Source organism: Vespula vulgaris, chromosome 8, assembly GCF_905475345.1.
Source record: "Vespula vulgaris chromosome 8, iyVesVulg1.1, whole genome shotgun sequence".
NCBI classification, from domain to species: Eukaryota; Metazoa; Arthropoda; class Insecta; order Hymenoptera; family Vespidae; genus Vespula; species Vespula vulgaris.
The window spans coordinates 5,754,314-5,777,741 of record NC_066593.1 but is presented as its reverse complement, the minus strand read 5'-3'; the positions used below and the strand labels follow the sequence as shown (position 1 = coordinate 5,777,741).

The window sequence follows — 23,428 nt, the reverse complement described above, 5'->3', positions numbered from 1 at the left end:
TTTGACAGACTTGGCAAACTAAATGTTCTAAACGAACTATGACAGGCTATACGCCCACTATTAACTTGTAACACAATATTGTCTTTGGGTAATATTTTGAGTGGAATTAACATTGACGTTAATTGAAAACGTACGAACACGTCTCAGCTGTTTTTAAATTTTACATAGATACGATTAGAATCATTGGACCGAACTTTTTCCTCCGACTTCTATTTTCTCTAAATCTTTTAATCGTAAATTTAACTAATCTTTTAAGCATGTAAGATCTATCGAAGTTCAATTTGCTACGATCGATACATCTTTTTTTTTTTCCATGTAAAGTCCGACGTTTTTTATATTTATTTTAAGAGAAGTTATATCATAAGAGACATTTTTATTTCTTTATGTCAAGACTAAAGAGAAATAATTTTCGTTTTTGATTCTTCAAGCGTTGTTTACTATGTACTCTATTGGTATCTCGAGAAATAGTTTTCATAAAAGAATATTTTTTCCTATTATCGTTTATTGAAATCATCTCTTCTTCTAACTTTCCAATACATATCGGTCTGTTCACTATCTTCGAAGTTACTCTCCACGTGTCGTGAATTTTCTATTCGTTTTCCTCTATTCAGACTTCGTTTTTCGACTTCCCTCTCTCTCTCTCTCTTTCCTACTCTTTCAACGTATCTTCGTAACTACAAGAAAACGTGCTGCGAGCAAGCCGCCAACGCTTACCCTATACTTTTCCCTGTTTGAACATAAATTTCAGTCTCCTCCTTCGCATTTACGATCCCACGAAAATAGTAAAACTCGAAACGGTAAAAACATCAGAGACCTAGAATTGTGCTAGGAATGTCGATAAAACGGAGGAAACTATACTTCTCAATCTTTTTTTCCCCCATTCTTCTGTTCTTTTTTCTTTTATCGTGTTCGGTAAATCTTCTTCAATGATACCTCTAAAAATATATGACACACGACATTGCATTGTTTTAATTAAACGTGTCGTAGGAAAACGAACGAGGAAACCTTTTGACAAACGATAAGTATCGTTTGTATATATCTAAGTGTTTTCTATTACCGGGAAAGATCGTTCGTGCAGCTCGACGAAATACGGTATTAACTTGTACACGTTTGGGACTTACAGTTATCATTTGAAATATTTTCATGCTCGCTTCGTCAAACAAGGAAGGAAAAATATACAGGATATGTCTTTAAAGTGCGATGGAAATCTAAAGTGTCTACGACGATTCGTGACACAAGGGAGAAATAAAAAGAGAGAGAGAGAAGAAATGGAGAAAAATAAAAAAAAAAAAGAAAAGAAAATAACGACTGGAGACGAAAAAGACTAAGCGCGATGGTGGGTTAATGAAAATTACTTGAAATTCTTTTCAACGTAGATAATTAATTAATTATTTAATCCAAATATGGAACTGGCCTTCTGGAACTGCGGAATTCACTAAAAATTTCTTTTCTTTTCTTTTTTTTTTTTTTGGTACGGTCGCACGGTAAAATGAAAATCGCGCGTTTTCGATTTAATTCGAGTAGTCGCCGAGATTCAACTCGAGATCGAACTTTTTTCGTATCAGCGTATTTAAAAGCTCCCACATCTAATTACACCGGCAAAGTTTCAACTTCAGCCGACGCCCGAGTCCGACATTCGACATATAGAGAAATACATAGGTGCAAAAAATCAATAGACTTTTCTATACACATGTACGTACGCACTCACACACACACACACATACACACAGATGCGCACATATACACACAGACTTATATCGAACTCGCAGCTCGCTCGTTACCATCGTATTCGAGTTCTACATTTAAACCGCGAGAATGCTGCTTTTAAAGAATTTAAAATGCGCGCGCGGCGTGAATAAAACCAGAAACGTCAAACCTCTATATCGATCGAACCTAGCCATTTCTAACGGTCTTGGCATCCTTCTATCTATCTCTCTCTCTCTCTCTTTTATCTCTTTCTTTTTCCTTTTGCTTTTTTCCAACGTCGAGCTTTGTAAATCCAGCTTGCGCGGAGGCTCGAGCTTTTTTACTCCCACTTGGTGTATTCTTCGTCGACGTCGAGAGAGAAAAAAGTAAAGTAGAGTGTAAGGGATAGAAACCTGAGGGGGGAAAAATGGTAGAAAAGGAAAAATAACATAAGAAGATATCCTTAGAAATAAATTCTTTTTCTTTTTCTTTTCCATTTCCTTTTTTTTATTCTTTTTTTTTTTTTTTTAATATATCCTTTCTACTTTTTTAATTTTTCTCTTTCCCTTCCATCACCAACGTAGAAATAATCCCAAAGTTTTTACGACGATATAATAACCTTTCTTCGAAATATCGAAGCAACCTCTCATTCGCTTACGACTCTTTTACTCTTTTACGAATTTTCCAAGAGTTTGGATGAGTGGTTAAGGGTGGCAAGGAAACGAGAAATGCAAACCTTTTACATTAGCCGATATTTCTTGCTCGAAGGCAGCTTCGTCCAAACCTTCAACAACTCCATCCCTCCTCTTCTATCTATCTATCTATCTATCTATCTCTATCTCTATCTCTCTTTCTCTCTCTCTTCTTCTCTCTCTTCTTCTCCTTCTCGTTTTGATGTTCCTCAACTCGTGTAATAGTTTGATTCGGTTACGAGACGAGGTTGTCGCCAATTGCAAAGTTTTCACTTATAGCCGTTGGGATCTGCCATGGCCGCTGAAAACAACGAAGAATTTGCTTGTAGCTTTACGCTTCGAGAAAGACATCAACCCTTTCTCTTTCTCTCTCTCTCTCTGTCTTTGTCGCTCTTGTTCTCTATCTTTTTACTTTCCACGCCTATTCACATCTTCTCGAGGGATATCGAAGTTTAAATTGTTTTCGAAATGTCCTCTTTACCATGGCGCAAGGCTCTTTGTCACAAGGACCAACCGATCGAGACATTCTATTTGATATTCTTTTTATCCTTCCTTGAGAAAGAACGAAATGTTTCCATGATTGCTTTTTAAACAACGAACGTGAGTATATTTAAACGAACGTGAGTATTACGTTTAATACAATGATTCGTAAAACGAATAGCTTTTACGTTCGACATTAAATTATAAAGATCATTTTATATGTATAGATCCTAGAAGGATAGATTATCCAATAAGGAATATCGCATTAAAATATCGATAGAACACGATTGGTTCGATAAAGTAGATGATTTATAAGATATCGCGATTAATAGGCTACTTTATCGAACAACGAGTGGGAAAAACTAAAAAAAAGATAAACGATATTTCAGATAGATAATAATTTTTGACGATGAACGTTTCGTTTAAGAAAACATTAAAAATAATAAAAAAAAAAAAAAAAGAAAAGAAAATTAGCGAATAAAAAAAAAATCGTCGTCGGATTTTCGTCGAAGAAGAAACGTTAATCAGGTTTACTTCTTCGTGTCGTTTAAAATTCGACAAGTAAAATAATACTCTTTTCGAATCGTTAAAGGATTTAATTTGACGAAATGGAGGGAGATAGTCGGCGATAAAACTTTTCGAAGATCAAGCAGACTACTTGTCTCTGCTTTCGGTAATGCGCGGCCGCGCGCGCGTGCATACCACCGTGGTTAAACGTTCGAACGAGCGTACACGCGAGCGCAGAACGAGTTTGGAACGAGTTTAGAACGAGTTCAAAACGAGCCGCGGGATGAGCTCGTGGAATGAGTTTGGAAAAGGTTTTCTCTGCTCGAACTAGGGGAAAACCGCCAACTTAAACGTCAAAGTTTTGTCCGTTCGTTCGAATTTACGAGAATAATTAAGAGTTACTTTTCTCTTTCTTTCTCTTTTCTCTCTGTCTCTCTCTCTCTCCCTCTCTCTCTCTGTCTATATATATATATATTTTTTTTTTCTCAGTCAAAACGACAAGTCGATTTTCCAACTGGATTCTTTCGTCCATTAGAAAGTTAATCGAGTGAAATATTTATAAGAATATATTGTGTTATACTTTCGTAGAAATCGATTCGATTCTCATTGAATCTCTTTTTCTGGTCCTTTTAAACGAAAGCATCGCTTCGAGAAAATGAAATTCCTCTTAAGCGACGCCTTAAACATCGATATTCTCGTCGATGTTGATTGAATGAATAACGAAACGTTTGATATGGCAATCGAGTTTCGAATCGATTTAAAATCAATTCGGAAAGGAACGAACGTATTTTAGTCGTATCTACTATCTATTTAATCGAACTGGATCTCAATGTTTTCAACGATGCATTCTTTCCCTTTGTCTCTTTTTCTCGAATTAAGAAAAAGGAAAAAGTTTAATGGTTCACAGAATGCTTTATCGATTCAAGAATCGTGCTGAGGATGCTTCGAACTGATATTGATAAAAAAATTTATAATCCGTAAGCTAGAACGAGATAATTCCTTTTATTTTGTTTTTGTTTCTTTTTTTTTTCTTAAACGTGGGTGTTATCTGGTGTACGCTGAAGTTCAATGTTTAAATTTCGAGAATTGCAACTTTTTTTTAACGAACTCTAGAAACTTATAATTAATTGTTGTTCACGATGAAGTTTGTATGTATATAAAAGTCATAATTTGATCGTACAACGCACGCTCTAACAATTTTTTTCTTCTTTATTATCTTTCAGGTGTCGCACAGGGTATCAGATGTTACAAATGTGGACAGTACAATGAGGGAGTTGGAAGTATCACGCCTTGCATTAACTTTACCGTTCAAATGGGTTTGAAGGATTGTCCACCGACTTCCGAATGGTGCATCGTAAGTTGAACGTTTCATTAATTAAGCAATAATTAGAGTAGAGATTTACTGACTTAAGACATGATACAAAAAGTATCGATTTAATTTCTTTTATCACGCATACATTTCGTTCCTCGTTTATTTGCTATATTTAATACTATTTCGTTTGCATTCAGCAATAAGAAAAAAATTTGACGAGGTACGATTCGAGCGATTCTAACTTACGTTATCACGTTATCATCGAAAAGAAAAGTTAAAATCCTCTTTGAAAATGTCTAATGGCCGAAACGTCGAACGTTAAACTCGCTCTAAAGCCTAACTCGAAACTCGTCTTTGGCATTCGAATGATAGCACTTTCTACTTAGCATTTTTGTTTGCGAATAAACGTGCGGCCTCCTAGCTTGGCACACTTCTCGCGTTTTCTTTCGCCACGGTAAATGGATCGCAACAGGTCGCGAGACGTGAATGCCAATAGAATGAAAAAAGCGTTACTAAACCGTTAATCAGACTTCGAAGCGCAAAAAAAAAGCGCAATGGTCGTCGTTTTTTTTTTCATCTTCTTTTTCTTTTTTCTATCTTCCTTCTTCTTTTTACTTTTTTAACGTTACTCAAAAGTTCGATTTTCTGGACGTTAGTCCGTCGTTCTATCATATTTTCTCGCATCTTCTTCGGAATTTTATCCGCCTGACCAGTCCAATAATTTTGAAACGTCATATCGAATTTCTCCAAGCTCTTCTACGAACAGATACATAGTTACATATATGGTACAGTTATAAGTTAGAAAAGGGAGAAGAAACGCGAGAACGTTCTACGAGGAATACCTTCATCATTTCCCATCGCTTCCCTTCTGTCGATCTTGCATTAGCCTTTGACGTTTAATGTCGAAAGCTTTTGAATTGGATCGTGGTTCGTATATATTTTTAAGTCGAACTATTTCTTTTTTTCTCTCTCTCTCTTTCTTTTTTCTCTTTTTCTGTTTCTCTTTCTCTCAACCTCGTCACTCTATACATATCTATGTACATACACATGCACGCGCGTGTGTGTATATGTGTATAGCTAGATAGTCTCTCTTGTACCACTTTCCTTTTATCACCTTTTGATCTGGACTCGTGAGAGCTTTTTGAAATCGATCACGATTCGTATATCTCGTAAAATGGCACATATACATACATACCTATATACATACATCAAACGAACACACTCCAGTTACCGACTAGATAGTATATCTTTCGTATTCTCTTCTTTATCCTTCTCCCATTTCCTTCATCAGTTATCTCAGACGTAGATAGGTATATTCAATTTTGAATTCGACACAATTTTAAACGTGTAAATACGAATCACGGGCAGGAGAGAGAACTTCTTCCTCTTTCTCTCGAGGGAAATGAAGAATGAAAGGAGAAATACGAATTCGCGAGCTTTCGCGGATATAAACCTGAAATTTACTTCGAATTTTCCGGCTCCTTCTCGCTAAGAAAAGTAATCTAGCTTATTAAATCCTTTGATCCTATTCTCTCTTTCTCTCCTTCTCACTCTCTACTTTATTTTTATTTTTATTCTTCTTTCGATGAGAGATCGAGAGTACTCCGACTCGTAAATGCGAATTTTAATTCGGACGAATCGTTTGAAAAAAAAAGAAGCTTCAGAATAACAATTAAAATCCAATCGATCTCAATTTTTAAAAACGTATCCTGTTAATCCATATATTGGCCTTTTAAAAATCGATCGGACGGTTTTTCCAAAAATTTTACTTTCTTTAATTAACTTAACTTTTTTTTTCTATGATAATACTGATAATAATAATTAATAGTTCAGAAAAAAGAATGAGGTATTTCGGTTTATGTATTTCATCTTTTTTTTTTTAAAGAAAGAAGGAGAAAGAAAAACAATAAGATATGGCTTTTCTTCTTCAAGTCATATAAATAATATCATTCTAATGTAAATAACGTTCTTCTAACTTCATTATATCGCGGCAAATGTCGCGAAGTAACTCACTCTTTTCATTTCTTTCTTTTTTTTCTATATATAATATAATGGCGAGTTCTTTCTTTGAAAGAACGAAGAAAAGAGATAGCGGTCGAGAGAATAATTTATGATTTGCTACTTTATGGGAGAGAGAGAGAGAGAGAGAGAGAGAGAGAGAGAAATGAATTTAAAATTCTTTCTTTCTCTTCCCCCTCTTTCCTTATTTTTCATCGAAGGATGATATTAAAAGCAAAGTACATTTAAAAAAAAATAATAAATAAATAAATAAATAAATAAATAAATAAATAAATAAATAAATAAATAAATAAAGAGAAAGAAAGATCGAAACGGAGAATGACTAAAGTCGAAAACCGTTCGTCCTACTGGCAGACGTTTTACCATCTATTTTTTTTTCTTCTTCAGTAGAACGTCGAATTTATCCCCCACTTATTCGAACTCTCGTCTCATCCTCTCTTTTCTCCATTTCGAGACGGCTGAAAGTGGAAGATATCGAGGAAACTCATTCGGCAAACCAGCGTAGAATAATAAAAAGGTCTCGAAGGAGCGGGAAATGGGCCGGATATCGGGATCAGTAGTCTTCCGCGCTATTGGTCAACCTTACTCAGCTTCCTAGATAAGAGAGATTGCTGCTTTTAAAGTCATTACATACGTACATATACGTATACTTATGTATGTGTGTATATATATATATCTACGTAAAATTCTTTTCTTTATTTTTTACAAAACCTTTTAACAAAGAAAACTTTTCAATCTCTATGTATATAACACAATTTTCATATCTTTCTTTTTATTAAGAATTTTATTAGCGACTAGAATTCGTATGGGGTTTTTTTTTTTTTTTTTTAATTGAGATTATTTAAAAAAGAAAATTTAAACGATAAAATGTATAATAAATAAAATATAGATGGAATAATATAATCTATATAATAGTTAAAATATAGATAGTAAAGATCGAATTCGTGACGTACGTAAAATTGAAAAGAACTATATCTAGTGGAAGTTGTTCGTTAACGTTCGAATTCTCTTCGTTAAGTTCTTCTTTGATCTTGAAATTAATTATAAGTCACTCTTCCGGAAGTTTATAATCTTATGTAGGTGTCTTCGTGTTCTATGGAACAAGACGAACAAATAATTCCCAGAAGCGATAGGATGCCTCGAGCGAAGGTGCATTCGCGTTAATACAGTGACTGCATTATTATGTACGTTCGCATTGCATCCTCGTCTCTGTGCAATACACCGTCGGGTATTCTGGTTTGCCCTTCAAATTAGTGCCATGCGCAGATATCAGACAGGTATTAATTAACATTTAGCTGTGGTTACCGGCCACGGCAGATACCGATTAAGCTTTCCAACCTTCCCTAAGTACGAATACATACGTAAGTACGTGTATTTGTGAATAATCGTGTCGAGCATTCTCTTCGTTAACGTTTTAGTTACGAGATTATTTCAGGTTAATCCTCTGTGAACAACGAAATTTCCTATCGTTTTCATTCGACATCGAACATAAGTATTATATGTATATATATATATGTACGTTGACAGTGTTCGTAAACAAAATTTTTTTACAAATTTATTAAGCCTTTTTCCATTTAAAAAGCTTTCTCATTTCTGAGAAACCGATTCGTTAGCCAACTCTGTTGCCAACACGAAATTCGGAAATAAATAGCGTACGCATCTATATACCCGTAGGAAATTAATTATTGGCACGCGACGCGTCGATATTCGTTCGACATTCGTGGCACGATGTGCAAGTAATTTGATTAGTCGAATAGCGTTCGATCAAGCGACCTCTCTTCCCTAACTCGAGAGATAAGATAGATCATTCTTAATCTAACCTTATGCGCTTTTCCAACGATCATACGATTTTCCTTAGCACGTTTCCTCGTTAATTAAATTTCGGAGTTTAATGCGTTAGACATAAGGAGCAGTTCGTAGGATTGAATCCTTAAGATTTCAAGGTTTTCAAGATTTTTTTAACGAGAACGTTTTCTCTTAAGATCGAAACGTTCTTTGCGATTATATTAAAAAGAAAAAAAAAAGAACTTTAAATCTTCCGAAAAGAGAGTCATTCCGTTCCTCCATGCGTATATGAAAAATTTCAGAAGCATTATCGCGCTCGTGTCGCATTAATTACAATAAACTGGAAAAACAAAATTTTTTTTTATTACACTAAAATAATTCCTCATTTGGAGGCTGCCAAAATCATATATCATTGTATATGTCAAAGTGTATCAAAAATAAGGATTGACTTTGATATAAAATTATTTTCCGTGCCACTGCAAAAACTCATAAAAACCATTGGCATTTTTCATATATACATATATCTGGTGTTTAAAGGGTTAAATGTAAAAAATATTTTCGAACATAAAGCATACATACTTTAAAGCAAATTGTCTCGTCACGATCTTGAATTTATTACGAATATTTATAAAAACGTTTGATACTTGTATTAATCAGGCTGACGTTTTATTACATCTTTTTTTTTTTTTACTCTTGCATGATATATATAATAAAATTCATCGTAATTAGTTTCAACGTTCGTTATAAAAACTATTCTAACTAGATTCAACTTTTGATGATAAGTAGTTTGTTTAAATTAATGAAAATTAACGGGACTACAATTACTGTATAGCAATCAGTCCAATCCTTAATTGATCGCTTTCATCGATTCCAAATGATTTGCGAATGTTACTAAAAGCTACACGTAGAAAATAATAGGCTGACTTTTCATTCGAATTGGACACGAGGATCGAAATAGATTGACCACATACCTACACGTATACACATCTATTCTATCTAACAAGTTAGTGGCTTTTCGACGATGAAAATGACGGTTACGATCCGTTTTGCATCTGCATAGATATTGCTTCTTGTGTGCGACGAGCCGCTTAAACCGCAAAAATTTGATATTTGTTACGGTCGGTTTTCCTATCCAATCTATGAAAGAAAACAATGCGTTTTCGTAAATAATTATTTTTACGAAAAGGAAACAAAGAGAAAATTTTGTCGAATCTTTTCGAAATTAGATTATTCGAAAATAAAAATTCGATTTTTATTTTCACCCTTATCTTTAGTTTTCTTAATGTTTTATCTCAATGGCAATATGTTGCAATGAAGGTTACCTTACTGTAAGAATTCGTTGGACATTCGCCAAGGATAAAAAACACATTGTTCGTCATTGTTTAGATCTTACTAAAATAATTCAGTATATCGTGATAATCAAATCAATATATTGTTACGACCTCATTTTGCAATATGCAGGAACTAAGCCTCGTACAGATTAATTTCCATTCGAGGATTCATTTTGAGAATGACCTATAATTCTCGGGCCAATTACGTCATCGATAGAAGCGAATCATATGTATCAGTAAAAAATCATGACGCTTGTAACGTCCTTGAAACAATTTTGAAATAATCATTTCTATCTCATATATAATATTCATGGATAATCTACTTCGAATCTTTTCTCTATCTCCTTTTCTCTTTTTCTTTTTCTTCTTAAGCCTTGAAAGCTCGTGTCAAAGTAGAAACTATCGTGGAAAACTGGAGAACATTTTGATCCTCTCGAGTCTTGGCGGAACACATGGATATCGGATGAAATCCTTGCTCGGACGACATTTTCTTTCTGAAGATTTTTATACCATTTATGAATTGTCAGACCCAAATGTAACGTATTAATATGGACGACGCAAAGATGTATAAAACAGTAGAAATTGTTAATTCTAATATCGACATAATAATAACTTTTTTATTCAATAAGTAGATTAAAACATATATTATATATCTATATATAATATATATGTGATACAAGAAATATATATTATGATATACATCGATATTATAATATGATGTATATTATAAATAAATTTTACGTATATCATCTTAATGATTATCAACAAAATGTCGAGTTATTTCAACAATATAACCAATCTAAGGATGTTAGTGTGGCTCTCTTTTTCTCTTTCAAGAGATCCTTTTTCAGAAATCTCTACAGATTATATCGCGTGCTTCCTCGCATAGGACCTCAATACTCTTTTCTACCCTCGGAGAGATCAGAGTAATAAATCGTCCGACGATCGAAGCGTGACGCGCACAGCTGACACGAACTACTAGGATAGGGTGCCGAGGATTATAGTGATAGTCGTGGTGATAGTGATGGGGCGAACCTTGCGATTAAAGAATCCTTTCGCACACGGTCATACGTTCTTTTCTCGAATAAAGGATCGCATTATGTTACGTCGATCGTTTTGTCATTTATCATCCTTTTTTTATTTCTCTCTCTCTCTCTCTCTCTCTCTCTGTCTTTTTCTTATTCAAAAATACACGTACACGTAGACGATACTATTCCATGAAAAAATGTGTTAAATTTCAAATCCTATTGTCCCCACATATTTCCAAGAACGATATTAAAATTTTAGAAGGATCAAGCGAGTGAAAGGAATTTTTGAGAGATAGTAAAAGCGAAACGATTTATTGAACTATTTATTCGTCGGTGTACTGTTTCGAGATTAATACCTAGCATCCTAGTATTTTCGATCTCGAAATCCAAAGGAGATAAGCGAGTATGCACTTTGCAACCTATTTTCCACGCGATATTCCCCACAAAGACGTCTTTATTCCGATAATATACCGTAGGCTAAACTTCCGTGAACGGAGAAAGGATTAAATTGAGTAGAAGAGGAACATCTGGGTACGAACTCGCGAAGTCATGGGTCGACCTTAATTTATTTCTTATCTTTCTTTCCTTTTTGCTCTCTCTCTGTGACTCTGTCTGTCTTCATTCTTATGTCTCATTTATGTTCTTCAAAATATAAAAAAAGAAGAAGAAGAAGAAGAAGTAAAGGAAAGAAATTAAAACGAAGTAAAACAATCGTTCGCATTTTCTTTTTCATTTATTAAGATCCTTCACTTATTTCTTACTTATTTTCTTTTTATCTAAAAAAATGTCGAAGACTGTTTCAAAAAGAAAAAAAAAAAGAAAAGAAAAAGAAAAAGTATTTTAACAGTTATTCTCTTAACGCGTAAAAAATAAATTAATCCTTTCGTTCGTAGCGTAAAAAATTGGAGGTTCACTTTCTCGATTGTCGAACGATTCATATGATCGTGTGAATATAGGAGTTGAAATAAAAGAGGGAGAGAAAATAAAAGAGATTTTTGCGGTCGTTTTTCAGCTTTTCATCCTCGTGAGTTTATTTAAATGTACGGAGAAGAGAGAAAGATAGAGAGAAAAAGAGAAAAAAAGGGAAAAAAGAGAAAAAAAGAGAAAGAGAGAAAAAAACAAGAAAGATAGGTTTGAGAGCAATTCTCGAGGCAATAAAATGTTATGCGACAAAGAAAGGGAGATATATAGACAAAAAGAGAGAGAGAGAGAGAGAGAAAAGAAAATGTAAATACGTATATAACAAGTATTAGTCCATAATTGACCTGCTTATCGAAATACGCCATTAATTTCTATGCACCACTAATTTAATCCTTAATTTAATTGTCCCCTCGATTTACCACGCTTTCTTTTCGTTTTATTCTCTTCCTCTCTTTCTCTCTTTCTCTTTCTTTCTTTCTTTTACAGATCTTTTTTCTTCTTTATTAATGATATCGTTCAAGTGGAAAACGAGAATATGGAGTTTTTAAATAAAACTATAATTCCATCGGTTTTATTCTTTGATATTAATATCGAAAATTAAACGACTCTATTGACGCGAAATAAGAATAATTTTTTTAATAAACGTCATTGACCTCTGAAATTTCTTCATTTAATAAATTCCGAATGGACGGGAGATATTAATTTTCTTTTTTTAGTTTTTATTTTATATAGACGAAGTAATCAATCGAACGTGGAAAATGTTGAAGTCCCGATTTGAAAAAATAAATAGGTGATAGGTAGAAAATGAGAAAAATCTTTTATCGAATTACAATAAATAAATGACATTATTAGCGTTAATATAATATCGTCATAAATTGGAGTAATTGTTCAAAGGAATATATTATCGTTATTCGAGATCAATTTCGTCGATGAAAATTTGTGGAAATGTGGCTAAAAAAAGGATTAATTTCGATAACAATATTTCGATTGTGCGAATCACGTACGCATAATATTTTTCGATTTGTACGTTAATATCGAAACGAAATCGCGATATTTTGACCGATTTGAACGCGCAATATTGCGATACGTGGTAAGAACGTTGCGGGAAACAAAGCTATATACTCTTATATATGTGTACATATGTATGTATGTATGTATATATATACATACATATACAGTATATGTAAAGGTATATGTACGTGTATCAAGGCACAGCCGTGAAACTATAAACTTATCGAGCACATACACTTCCTTTTTTTTCCCTTTTTTACTATACTATTAATCGAAATTTACGAGGCACACGCGCTACCACGTTATCTCGGCAATAAAACCCACTCACCTGTGTGTAAAACAGCACGTGTATTAGTACAACATATATATTTATATATATATATATATAAAACGTATACATACACATATATGTATATATATTGTACGATTTCACCCTTTATATAGGCTCATTTTCCAGCTGTTCCAAGATCGACCTTTGTTTTCTGGGCCGCTTATGTCAACTGCAAATACTGGGAAACATCGAAATGGAAATAATAAAAAAATAATAGTAGAAAATATGAAAGAATGAATATTTCTAGTTACATACGTCATGTACAAATCTATCCAGGTGAAAATAATATGAAACGAGAACTCAACGAACGAATCAGGAAACAAACGGGATGAAATAGATGTCGAGGAAGAAACCGAAAAGGAAAAAATTTCTCTTCGTTTCATTATTTTTTCTTTTTCTTTCTTCTTTCTTTCTTTCTTTCTTTCTCTCTCTCTCCCTCTCTTATTCTTTTTTATCCAAACTCGTTCGCGGTAGCCCCTAGTAAAGGAGAAATCATTCATTTCTCACGGAAGGGTATCGAGAATTCAATTCTATGTTCCCTTATCGTGATTTCCTCTTTTACTACCACTTCTTTTTCTTCTTTTTTTCTTTTCTTTTTCTTTCTTTCTTTTTTTTTCTTATTCTTTTTCTCTTTTCCCGAACTTTATATATATCCAATCTCTCGATCGAGATGTGCCAGCATCGGGGCGTAAATCCAACAGCTAGCTTTACCCTCTTCTACCAAATACGTATCCACCTGATTTATTTCTAGGTCGGGCAGTCATATTTTCAAACCGTCTTCGCCGTAAAAATGCCGTACACTTTGGTCCATATATTACATGGCAACATCCGTCGGCAGAGTTACATAAAACGAAATGTTTGCTTCCCTATCTCCGCTTCTCTCTTTCTCTCTCTCTCTCTCTCTCTCTCTCGCTCTCGACAAACTCGATCGACTTTCAAAGTAATTTTTTTCTCCTTTTTGACGATTCTCTTTCTCTCTCTGTTTCTCTCATTCTCATATACGTTATCATTCGAATCGATCGATACTTGTCATGGATTTCTTTCAATGTAAATTCAAATTTCTTGCTTCTACGATTCTATCTTTTCTTCTTTTATTCGTCTTTTGTTGATCTTACGATATGATCATGGTGATAGGTAAGTGGATAAAAGAAATATTTTGTGAATGGATCTTGGTGCTTCTTATCATTGTATACCTAATATATATATACATATGTGTATATATGTACACACAGACACACACACATATGCACACACAAATCTATATAAAGCATATCTTATCGAAGTCGTAGAAGTCACGCGAAAGAATCATAATAGACATGTAGTATAAAGCATCGACGTTTCGAGTTATCACATTCCATATTACTGAAGCACCTGTTCGTCTCGTTTCTTGATGGCTCTCGATAACAGGAAGATCGAGTATATCGATATATATGTCTCATAGGTATGCAGAAAGAGTGACATTACGATAGCTTTGTGTTCAATCGACAATGACAGTGTCAAATCGAAATATGATATCAAAGTGGATCGACGACTTAACACAACACCTCATGAAATTTTCAAATCTTGTTTCTCAAGAAGGAACATGAGAAAAAATTGTCGATGTGTGTCCATATAGATGCGTATAACTTTATTGTCGTGTACCTGTGATAACGGCAAAGCGAATGATTTTTATTACGATTGAAATCGAATAAAGTGATTCTAAATTCAATGGAGATAGATGTATTGTATACGAATAACACGAAGATAAGGCAGTCAAAAGATAAGTAGCCTTTTGAGAAAAATCCTTGCGATACACCTATCGATAAGAGAAAGTAGCGGTTTTCTCCAAAGGTAAAATGTTTCGGAGCTTTACAAAAGGTGAATAAGAGCAGAAAGTGGAGATAGGTCTTTTACGGATAAACGATTCAAGGTCCTTCCTTTTATCCTAACCAATAAAATCGAATTCTCCTAATACGATCTTTTAGCGATGTCGAAACGTTGTCTTCTTATCTTTTTCTATTATCTCTTCATTCTTGTCTATTTATCTCTCTGTCTCTCTCCCTTTCTATTTTTTTATTCTCCTCGATCTCCCATATCTTTACGTCGATTCGATAAATATTCTTCTCCCTTTCTAAACAAAATTTTTCGATGAAAATTATTTAAAGAAGTTACATATCGATATCCTTTCTAGGATAAATTATCAAACGCAATCATACCTTATCTCAAAGGAGATCGAGCCAAAGAAAAACATGTCAATTAGTCAAACTCTTTATAGCTAGGAAAATACACGATAGCCAAGTACGATGCCAAGTTTTCGCTGAAAATTACATCTTTCTCACCGACTTCGGTACGGCTGAAGTAATAAGGACAAAAAAAAAGAACAAAGTTACGAAAGTATAGAGAAAATAAACGAGAGAAATGTAAGAAGCTAAATGCATAATAGATTCATTGGTAACATCGTTTTTACACTTTTTCACTGCAACACGAAAGTATAATTCTCGAAACTAACTCGTAATCTCCGTTTCCATTTTAAGAATAAAAGTCTTTGGTATATTTTCCAACAAGTTTCTTTCTTAAGCGAATTTTCTAGATCGAATTCTTTCTTTTCTTTTTGTTCGTTTTGTTTCTTTTTTTTTTTTGTTTAAAATCTTATTGTTGTCACGATCGTATTAAACAAATTTACGTGTGAAACGAAAATCTTATAAAGAAAAAAAATTTCTCGAGATTGTTGTACAAAGTAGATCGTAAAAAAGCGAAACAAAACGAAGGAACTATTATTCTCAAATTATATCTTTTTAATGCATTAAAAGCGGCACACTTTGGGAACATTGAAACAACGTTTGTTGGTTCGTTTTGTTTTTGCGTTAATAAGCGTGCAATTAATTTCCGTGAGCGAAACAAAGTGCTGTTCCATTTTCCGGTCTTTTTAAAATCAACCTGTTTCCTGTTAGCTTAGATAAATGCTCGTGATTACGGTTAAGTGAAAAAATTCTTTTCAACAATTATTACAATCACGTTACGTGCGACGTAACTATAAATACTTTCTTGAATATTTATTGATTATTATAATAATAATAATAATAATAATAATAATAATAATAATAATAATAATAATAATAATAATAATTATTATTATTATTATTATTATTATTATTATATCTAAAAATTATTATGCGTTAAAACATTTAATTACGATCAATCACTGCATCGATCATTACTTAGACCATTATCAACCCTACAAAAATAATTACAAGAAAGAACTGTTTGAAATCACGATTAATTACTATTCGATTACTTTATCGATAAAATCGATGCAATAGAAAAAAAAAAGAGAGAAGAAAGAAAAGAAGAAGAAAAGAGAAAGAAAATTAGGAAGAAAAGGAAGAAGAAAATAAAGAACTCAGATGAATTCGTTACTTATCTTTTTGAAGAATTCATTATTTCGTTGGGAACTTTTCTTCGTAGTTTTATCGTGCGCACGTACAGGTTCTTAATTGAAAATAACCTCGCGACTAACGACGAACAGAACGGAACGAAACGTAACAAGAAATAAATTTCAATCTTGTCGAGCAATCTGCACCGGAGAAATCGCTTTTATCCGTATTTTACCTTCTATATATTATTTCGTATCGGGCGTGACATACGACAGAATCATTGTATACATTCTATACTTTTTTTCCACTGAAAATTCTTTCATTCGCAGAACGATAAATTACTCTTTTTTTTTATCCCTTTTATCTCCTTTATTATTTTTTATCCTTTCTTTTTCTTTCTATCTTTTTCTGTCTCTTTCTCTCTCTCTCTCTCTTTCTTTCTCTCTCTGTCTGTCTTTGTCGCTATCTCTGTCTCTCTCTCTCTCTCTTTCTATCTCTATCCTTTTCTCATTGTTTTCCCGTAGATTTTAAGCTCCTCGGCTTTAGTAAAAGCTTATGATTACTAGGAACGAGTTAAACGAAAGAAATAAGAAATTCCTGACGAAAAGTTAGTTAAATTTTCTTTGTTGTCAACTAACGTTACGAATTTTTTAATTAAATTTAACGGCCACAGGTGTACCTATTAGATACCTACATACGTATACATACATATATACTGTGTGTACGTGTGTGTGTGTGCCGCAAGGGAGATCAAACGATTTTTCATCGAAAGACTTTCTTTTTTTATACGTATAGTATAACTTTTTTCATTACATATTTTTTCGTTTATTTTTATTTTTTATTTTGTATGTTTTTTTTTTTCTAGATATTTGTTTTTATTTTTTCATAATATATTAATATAAGTATCGACATATAGGTATCACAAACTATTATCAAATGAATAAACGAGGAACGTCGCTCATTGAGACTTTTATAATCGATGCTTCGAATCGTCCTATATTTTATAACGACAGTCCTAGGGTGTGTCATAAAATATCGTAATATATAGCTATTTAAATGTAGGAAGCACAGAAGAGCAGAGCTCGTAACTTTGACAGGTTTATCGCCTTTTCTCTTACAATTGCTTCTCTTTCTATTTTTTATTCTTTAACGAACATTTATCGAGTTATAAATCCGAAGTGATTAGTACTCCTCTCTCTCTCTCTCTTTCTCTTTCTTTCTCTCTCTCTCTCTCTCTCTCTCTCTATTCTATTTTCTTAACACCAAAGCTATTTTCTATTATACCGTATCATTGTCATTTTATTTCTTCGCACAATTCATCTCTCAAATATATTTAATAAATAGAAGTCGATTTAATATAAAAATAATATACTATAAAATATAAATAATGAATGTGAGAAAATACAAAAGAAAGAAAGAGAGAAAAAAATTCACGATACGAATACAAAAGGAATCAAAATATCTCAGATTGAAAGATATAAGAAATTATCTTTTAAATGATCGATTCATTTAAATGTATTATTGTATATGTACTAGTTATATTATTTGGACTATCTCTTTTAATATGTTTAGATATTTCTTTTTTGGAAGCTCTTTTTAATTACGAATAAATTTCATTGACTTGACTTATCTTAAAAATCTAAATGATAAGTTAGAAGAGAGTAATATTCCGTTGGAAAATATCGAGTTGCCTATTAAACCATACGTATTCGGAGCAGACGTTTGCCGCGGTTTACCATCGTCGTTCCATATGATACAGATACGGATGTGCGGCTTTGAATATGGATGTGCCTGTGTCGCACATAATCCGAATTCATGCGAACAACGTCGTATGTATGTATTATGCTCATACCTTCTAGCGTTTCGTCTCGCCGGAGTCGTTTATAAATGGCTACTGCGAGTTATGACAATCTATATGGCAAGCTTTGTAGATATAATATCAACTAACATCATTGCTGATAGTTATAAGAGTAATAATAATAATTAGGTGTCGATGATAAGCCGTTTGTATCTTGTAATCTTGTATTTTTTGTTGTTCTAGTTTCTATATTCAAAACCAGAACGGTATAATGATCGATAAAGGAAGAACGATTCAAAATATAAATAAATATCAAATTCATTTAACACAAATAATACAGATTCAAAAAGGAGATTTTAATTTTCTATCGACAATTTTTTATCTTTTATAATTCTGTTATTATTCGTCTTTAAAAGACAAAAAAAGAAATTATGACGTGACAGTACTACAGTAAATAAAACGTAGCTTATACTTGAAAACTTACGAACTAAACATTTTGGAAAATATGAAATAAGATAAATACTTATATTATATGGGCGTGTAACTTAGAAGTTACAGGACGTTGTAAAAAGTTAACATGACATAAAAAAGGAGAAATAAAAAATGGCGTGATAAATCTGAAAGAGCTGGTGGTTGTCGTAAAAAAATTTATTGGCGTTCATTGTCGCGAGACTGAGCGCACGAGGAGCGTGAAACGGAACGTAATTAATAAACTTAACGAACCACTTTCGACCGTCGTTGACGCTTGAATGCAATTACAAACGGAATAAGGATTTATCGTTAACACACGTTGTTTCTCTCTCTCTTTCTCTCTCTCTCTCTCTCTCTCTCTCCCTCTCCTTCTCTTTGGTAAGGTATGCCGAGCAAGATTGTGTAGATATATGTAAATACATATAGATATATATATGTGTGTGTGTGTATATATATATATATATATATACGTATGCATATGGACGAATACGCAGCACATGCATATACCGCAGTGCGAAAAGCCTCGACTAAATATCGATAACATTCTCTCATAAACAAGCATAATATTAACCTCGGGCCGACACGACGTAAAAGCGAATTTTAGTTTTCGTTTGTAATTTCGTTCAGGAAAAACTTCATTTCTCTGCGTATAACGTAACTACATAAAAACGTACGTACGTACATATGCCTACATACATAAGAAAATAGGTAATCGTAGTTAGTAGAAAAGTTTGAAATGGTTCAATCCTTGAAAGTAAATATTCTGAGATGTTATCGAAGCTCGATAAATAACCCGATCGATCATCGATCTCAGTAAAAATCGATGGATAATTTTGAAAAAGATAGAGAGAACAAATATTTATAATCACGCAAGATGCAATTCCGATCTGCATCTTTCCTTTTTTTTTCTTTTTTTTTCTCGTCTAAGTTACGCTCATTAAACTTTAGGTTACTGGTTGCAATCAACCACTACATACATTCATTATCGTAATTGGATAGACATGATGTATGCTTTCGTTTTGATTTCAGTATCAATAAATTCGTCAACAAGATGCTTCATTATGGGTTAACTTTTCTTGGATGATTATGTTAACTAACATATAAAAAATATTCTCTCTCTCTCTCTCTCTCTCTTTCATTAAAATACATGTTAACGTCGGGTAAAAAATCTTACGAAGAACAATTATCCATAAAATAAAAAATAAAAATCTTGTTTCACGATCGTAAGATTTATCGTCGATCAGATGAATATTTGAAAATATTTGGAAGAATCTTTCTTATTGACATTGTCTGTCCGTTCCTTCATATATAAGAACTTTGTCGACGGAAAAGTTATTTAATTTCAAAGCGAACAGATGTTACACAAAGAATAACACGAATGTCTCCGCATCTTTTTCCTACGATTTGTCAGAAAGAGACTGATATCTCTCTGTGATTCGTGAGATAAAAGCCAGACTGAATACGAAGAAGATGATATTCTTCATTTTCATTTACATCCTAGTTCTACTACAATCAGTTCGCATAGTTTTGTCGCGTTTATATTAGGAAACATAAAATTCGCTTGATTCTTCGTCGTGAAAATGATAAAAGAAAATGTGTTCTTCGTTTTATCGCATCCTATAGAATCTCTCTCTCTCTCTCTTTCTCTGTTTCTTGCTTTGCTCTCTTTTTTCCTTGAAATTTATAAGAAGAAAAAAAAAACTATTCTAACATAGAAAGAAATGGAAATTTGGAGGAAACTCGTTCGGACTTTATTCGTATTTTATGTTCCTTTTCTGCTTCTTATTTTCGACGATTTTAAAAGTAAGAGAATGCTTTTTCGTTCGTTCCAAATATCGTTTTAAATCTCGAAGCATAAGAAAGAGAAAGAGATAGGGAGAGAGAGAGCGAGAATAAGAGAGAGAGAGAGAAAGCTTAAGTCCATGATTCCGCTAAACTTTATATAACGATGCTTGTTTGCGTGGTTCGAATACTTTCTTGCATACCACGAAACTTGCCTCGTCGAGTCATGCAACTTTAGGAAAACAGATTATGGCAACGGTCGTTTTAAGTAGAGAAAAAGAACTTAATTGATATTCTTGTCAAGTGAAAAAGAAGAGTTCTAAGAGAATTGTATCTTGCTTATTAAATCGTAAAACATATTTTATTAAATACGATCAATGGATGGTTTAGAAATGTTCTCATCACGCTACAAAAATAAAATAATGAAGAACGTATCATATAAATATTATTAGACATTATTTATTTTTTATTCGATACCGAAGACCGAATGAATTACATAAGCCGGTGATTATTGAAAATGGTTTAACTCGAAAATTTAAGAGAATTCAATTTATCACGTATTCGGTACAGCAATGTCGCAATGCAACTTAATATAAATATTTTAATAATAATATATTTTGATTTTCTACTTAACACCACTTTCATAATCCAGTTTCATAATCAATTCGCATTTTCGATTATTGAAAATAAAAAAAGAAAAAGAGACAAAAATTAATAAAAAATAAAATCTACAAGATTGTAGATACAGAACGTTCAAGCGGTGTAGATAGAAAAGTTCGGTGAGTATATAGCCGATAATAACTGAAGAAGTAAGTAACAAAGATTGGAGAGTAAGAAAAAAAGAAAGATGGTGGAAAAAATCCGTATTAAAACTATCCATGCGAAAACGTAGTACGTCGTAATTCGTCTTATCCCGAGGACTGTCATCATCTTTGCCCGTTGGCACGGTTACAATCGTGATACCTATTGTCTATTTTTCTTTTTTCTTCTTTTTCTTTTTTTTTACTTTCTTCCTTCTTTCTTCTTCTTTTTCCTTTATTTTCTTCTTTTTTTTTTACCTTCCTTTGTTTGCCACCCCGGTAGAGTATTTGCGGCTACGAAGAAGAGAACACGAAGTACGATAGACGAGGAAAATGTCTCGATCGGTGATAGGTTAGTTCGTTCGAGCTCAAAATCTCTTTATCGCGACAATCGAGTGGAAAAAGGAAGAGAACTTTCTTCGCTCCGATGCGTAAATTCTTCGTAGAATGTTGTTCGTTTGTCGACGCGAAAATCGGGATAAGAAAATGGCTATGGTATCGTCTTAACGCATAATAAATTTCACGACACGAAACAAAGATATTAATCTATTATATCGGAAATTTTTAACAAGCTAACAACGAAAATGTAATTGTTTTTAAACAGGGAATTTCCTTGAGGAAAGATATTGATTTCACGTTGATTTATCGATCCTTTGAAAATTTACCGCCGTTATATAAATTTACAAATAAGTTAGAGTAAGCGTATTTTAAGATCAAATATGAACATAAGTATTATGTTTACTTCGAGGATCATTGGTTGAGAAAATCAAATTGGAATGATATTCCAATTTGAAATTTCGAACTCGTTCGAAACGTAAATCGATTGTAATAAGAAGCGAATGAATTTTAAATTTCAAAGTACACGTAAACTCGATGATTTCTTTACAAATAGATCTATGGACGAATTCTTGTTTTAGTAGATAGTTAAATTAACCGTATAAGATCGATGCGTTTAAGAAATAAGGTCGCTCTTTAAAATTCCATCAAGAACAAAGATAGGAAGGAAAATAATATAAACCAATGAATACTTTCTCAAAGGAACATTGAAAACTTTGTTAATTTTTTTTACGTAATAAAATAACAATTGATAGTAGTTAAAAGCCGATCTAATAAACATCCGGGACTCAAAATTTATTTAATTTTATCTTATCCACAAAATATCATTTAACTTTTAAACTACTGTCTTTACGATAACTTTTTAAATTGAAATATTATAAAATTTTAAAGAAGCTTGTAATAATATATAATTAAAGTTTATTAAACACTATAATGTAATAATCACTTAATTCATAAATTTAAAACAGTTTATATTTCAATAATTCTTTCATTTCAGTGTTCAATTAAAAAGCAATCTGTTATGTTACCTTTAACCTTTTAAATGCCCTAAGCGTGATAACGTACTATGCATAGTCAAACGCGTAGTATCACCTATACAAAAAGCGGGTGTTTACACGCTCTAATTCGAACTTGAATTAATTATTATAGGTAATTAATCAGCATTGTCAAACTGTGTTTCGTATCAAACGATATGAAAAAAGACTATTAAGTTAATCTATATTTTCATTAATGTATTTTTCTTAAAGCTAATACTTACATTCAATTGCAATCATTATCGAATTTTTTACTTGTGATTTAACGAGCATCATTGAAAGAATATTATAGGATTTTTTTGAAGGATTATTAATATATTTTTAAAGGATTAATATATATGTGTATAAATCAATAAGTCACTTTGTTTTTATAAATAAATAAAAGTAAAAATAACGTTATCACATTGTGAAGAAAAATAGTGGCGACAGGTATTTCGAGTACCTCGAATATCTGGAAATTGAACGAGATTTGCCGTTGAAATCTTAGAGTGTAAAAACGTGTACCAGAATGAACGATCGGATTACTATCTTTAGATGTAGACATTTTTCTAATTTGTAAGAAACCGAGAAAAACAAGAAGAAACGTTTAAGAAGATGATTTGGTATTTTTTACAGTGAATTTTTTTCTTTTTTTTTTCAAATAACGTTTTGTGAAATTTAATCTGATGCCAGGTGATATTACAAAATAAATCAAAGTTACGTTAATGAAATATTCAACTTAAAAAATGTATTGATAGGATACTCTTTGTCC

General features: G+C 32.6%; 1 protein-coding gene across 6 annotated transcripts in view; it reads left to right on the top strand.

Moving 5' to 3' along the window:
• Positions 1 to 23,428, top strand: part of LOC127065552 (lymphocyte antigen 6D) — a 67,681-nt gene that overhangs the window by 32,794 nt on the left and 11,459 nt on the right. For all 6 annotated transcript variants that reach the window (XM_050998022.1, XM_050998025.1, XM_050998024.1 and 3 more), the window contains one exon: positions 4,589 to 4,719. In XM_050998022.1, coding sequence (XP_050853979.1) covers positions 4,589 to 4,719 — 131 coding nt within the window. The remainder of the gene's footprint in view (positions 1 to 4,588; positions 4,720 to 23,428) is intronic.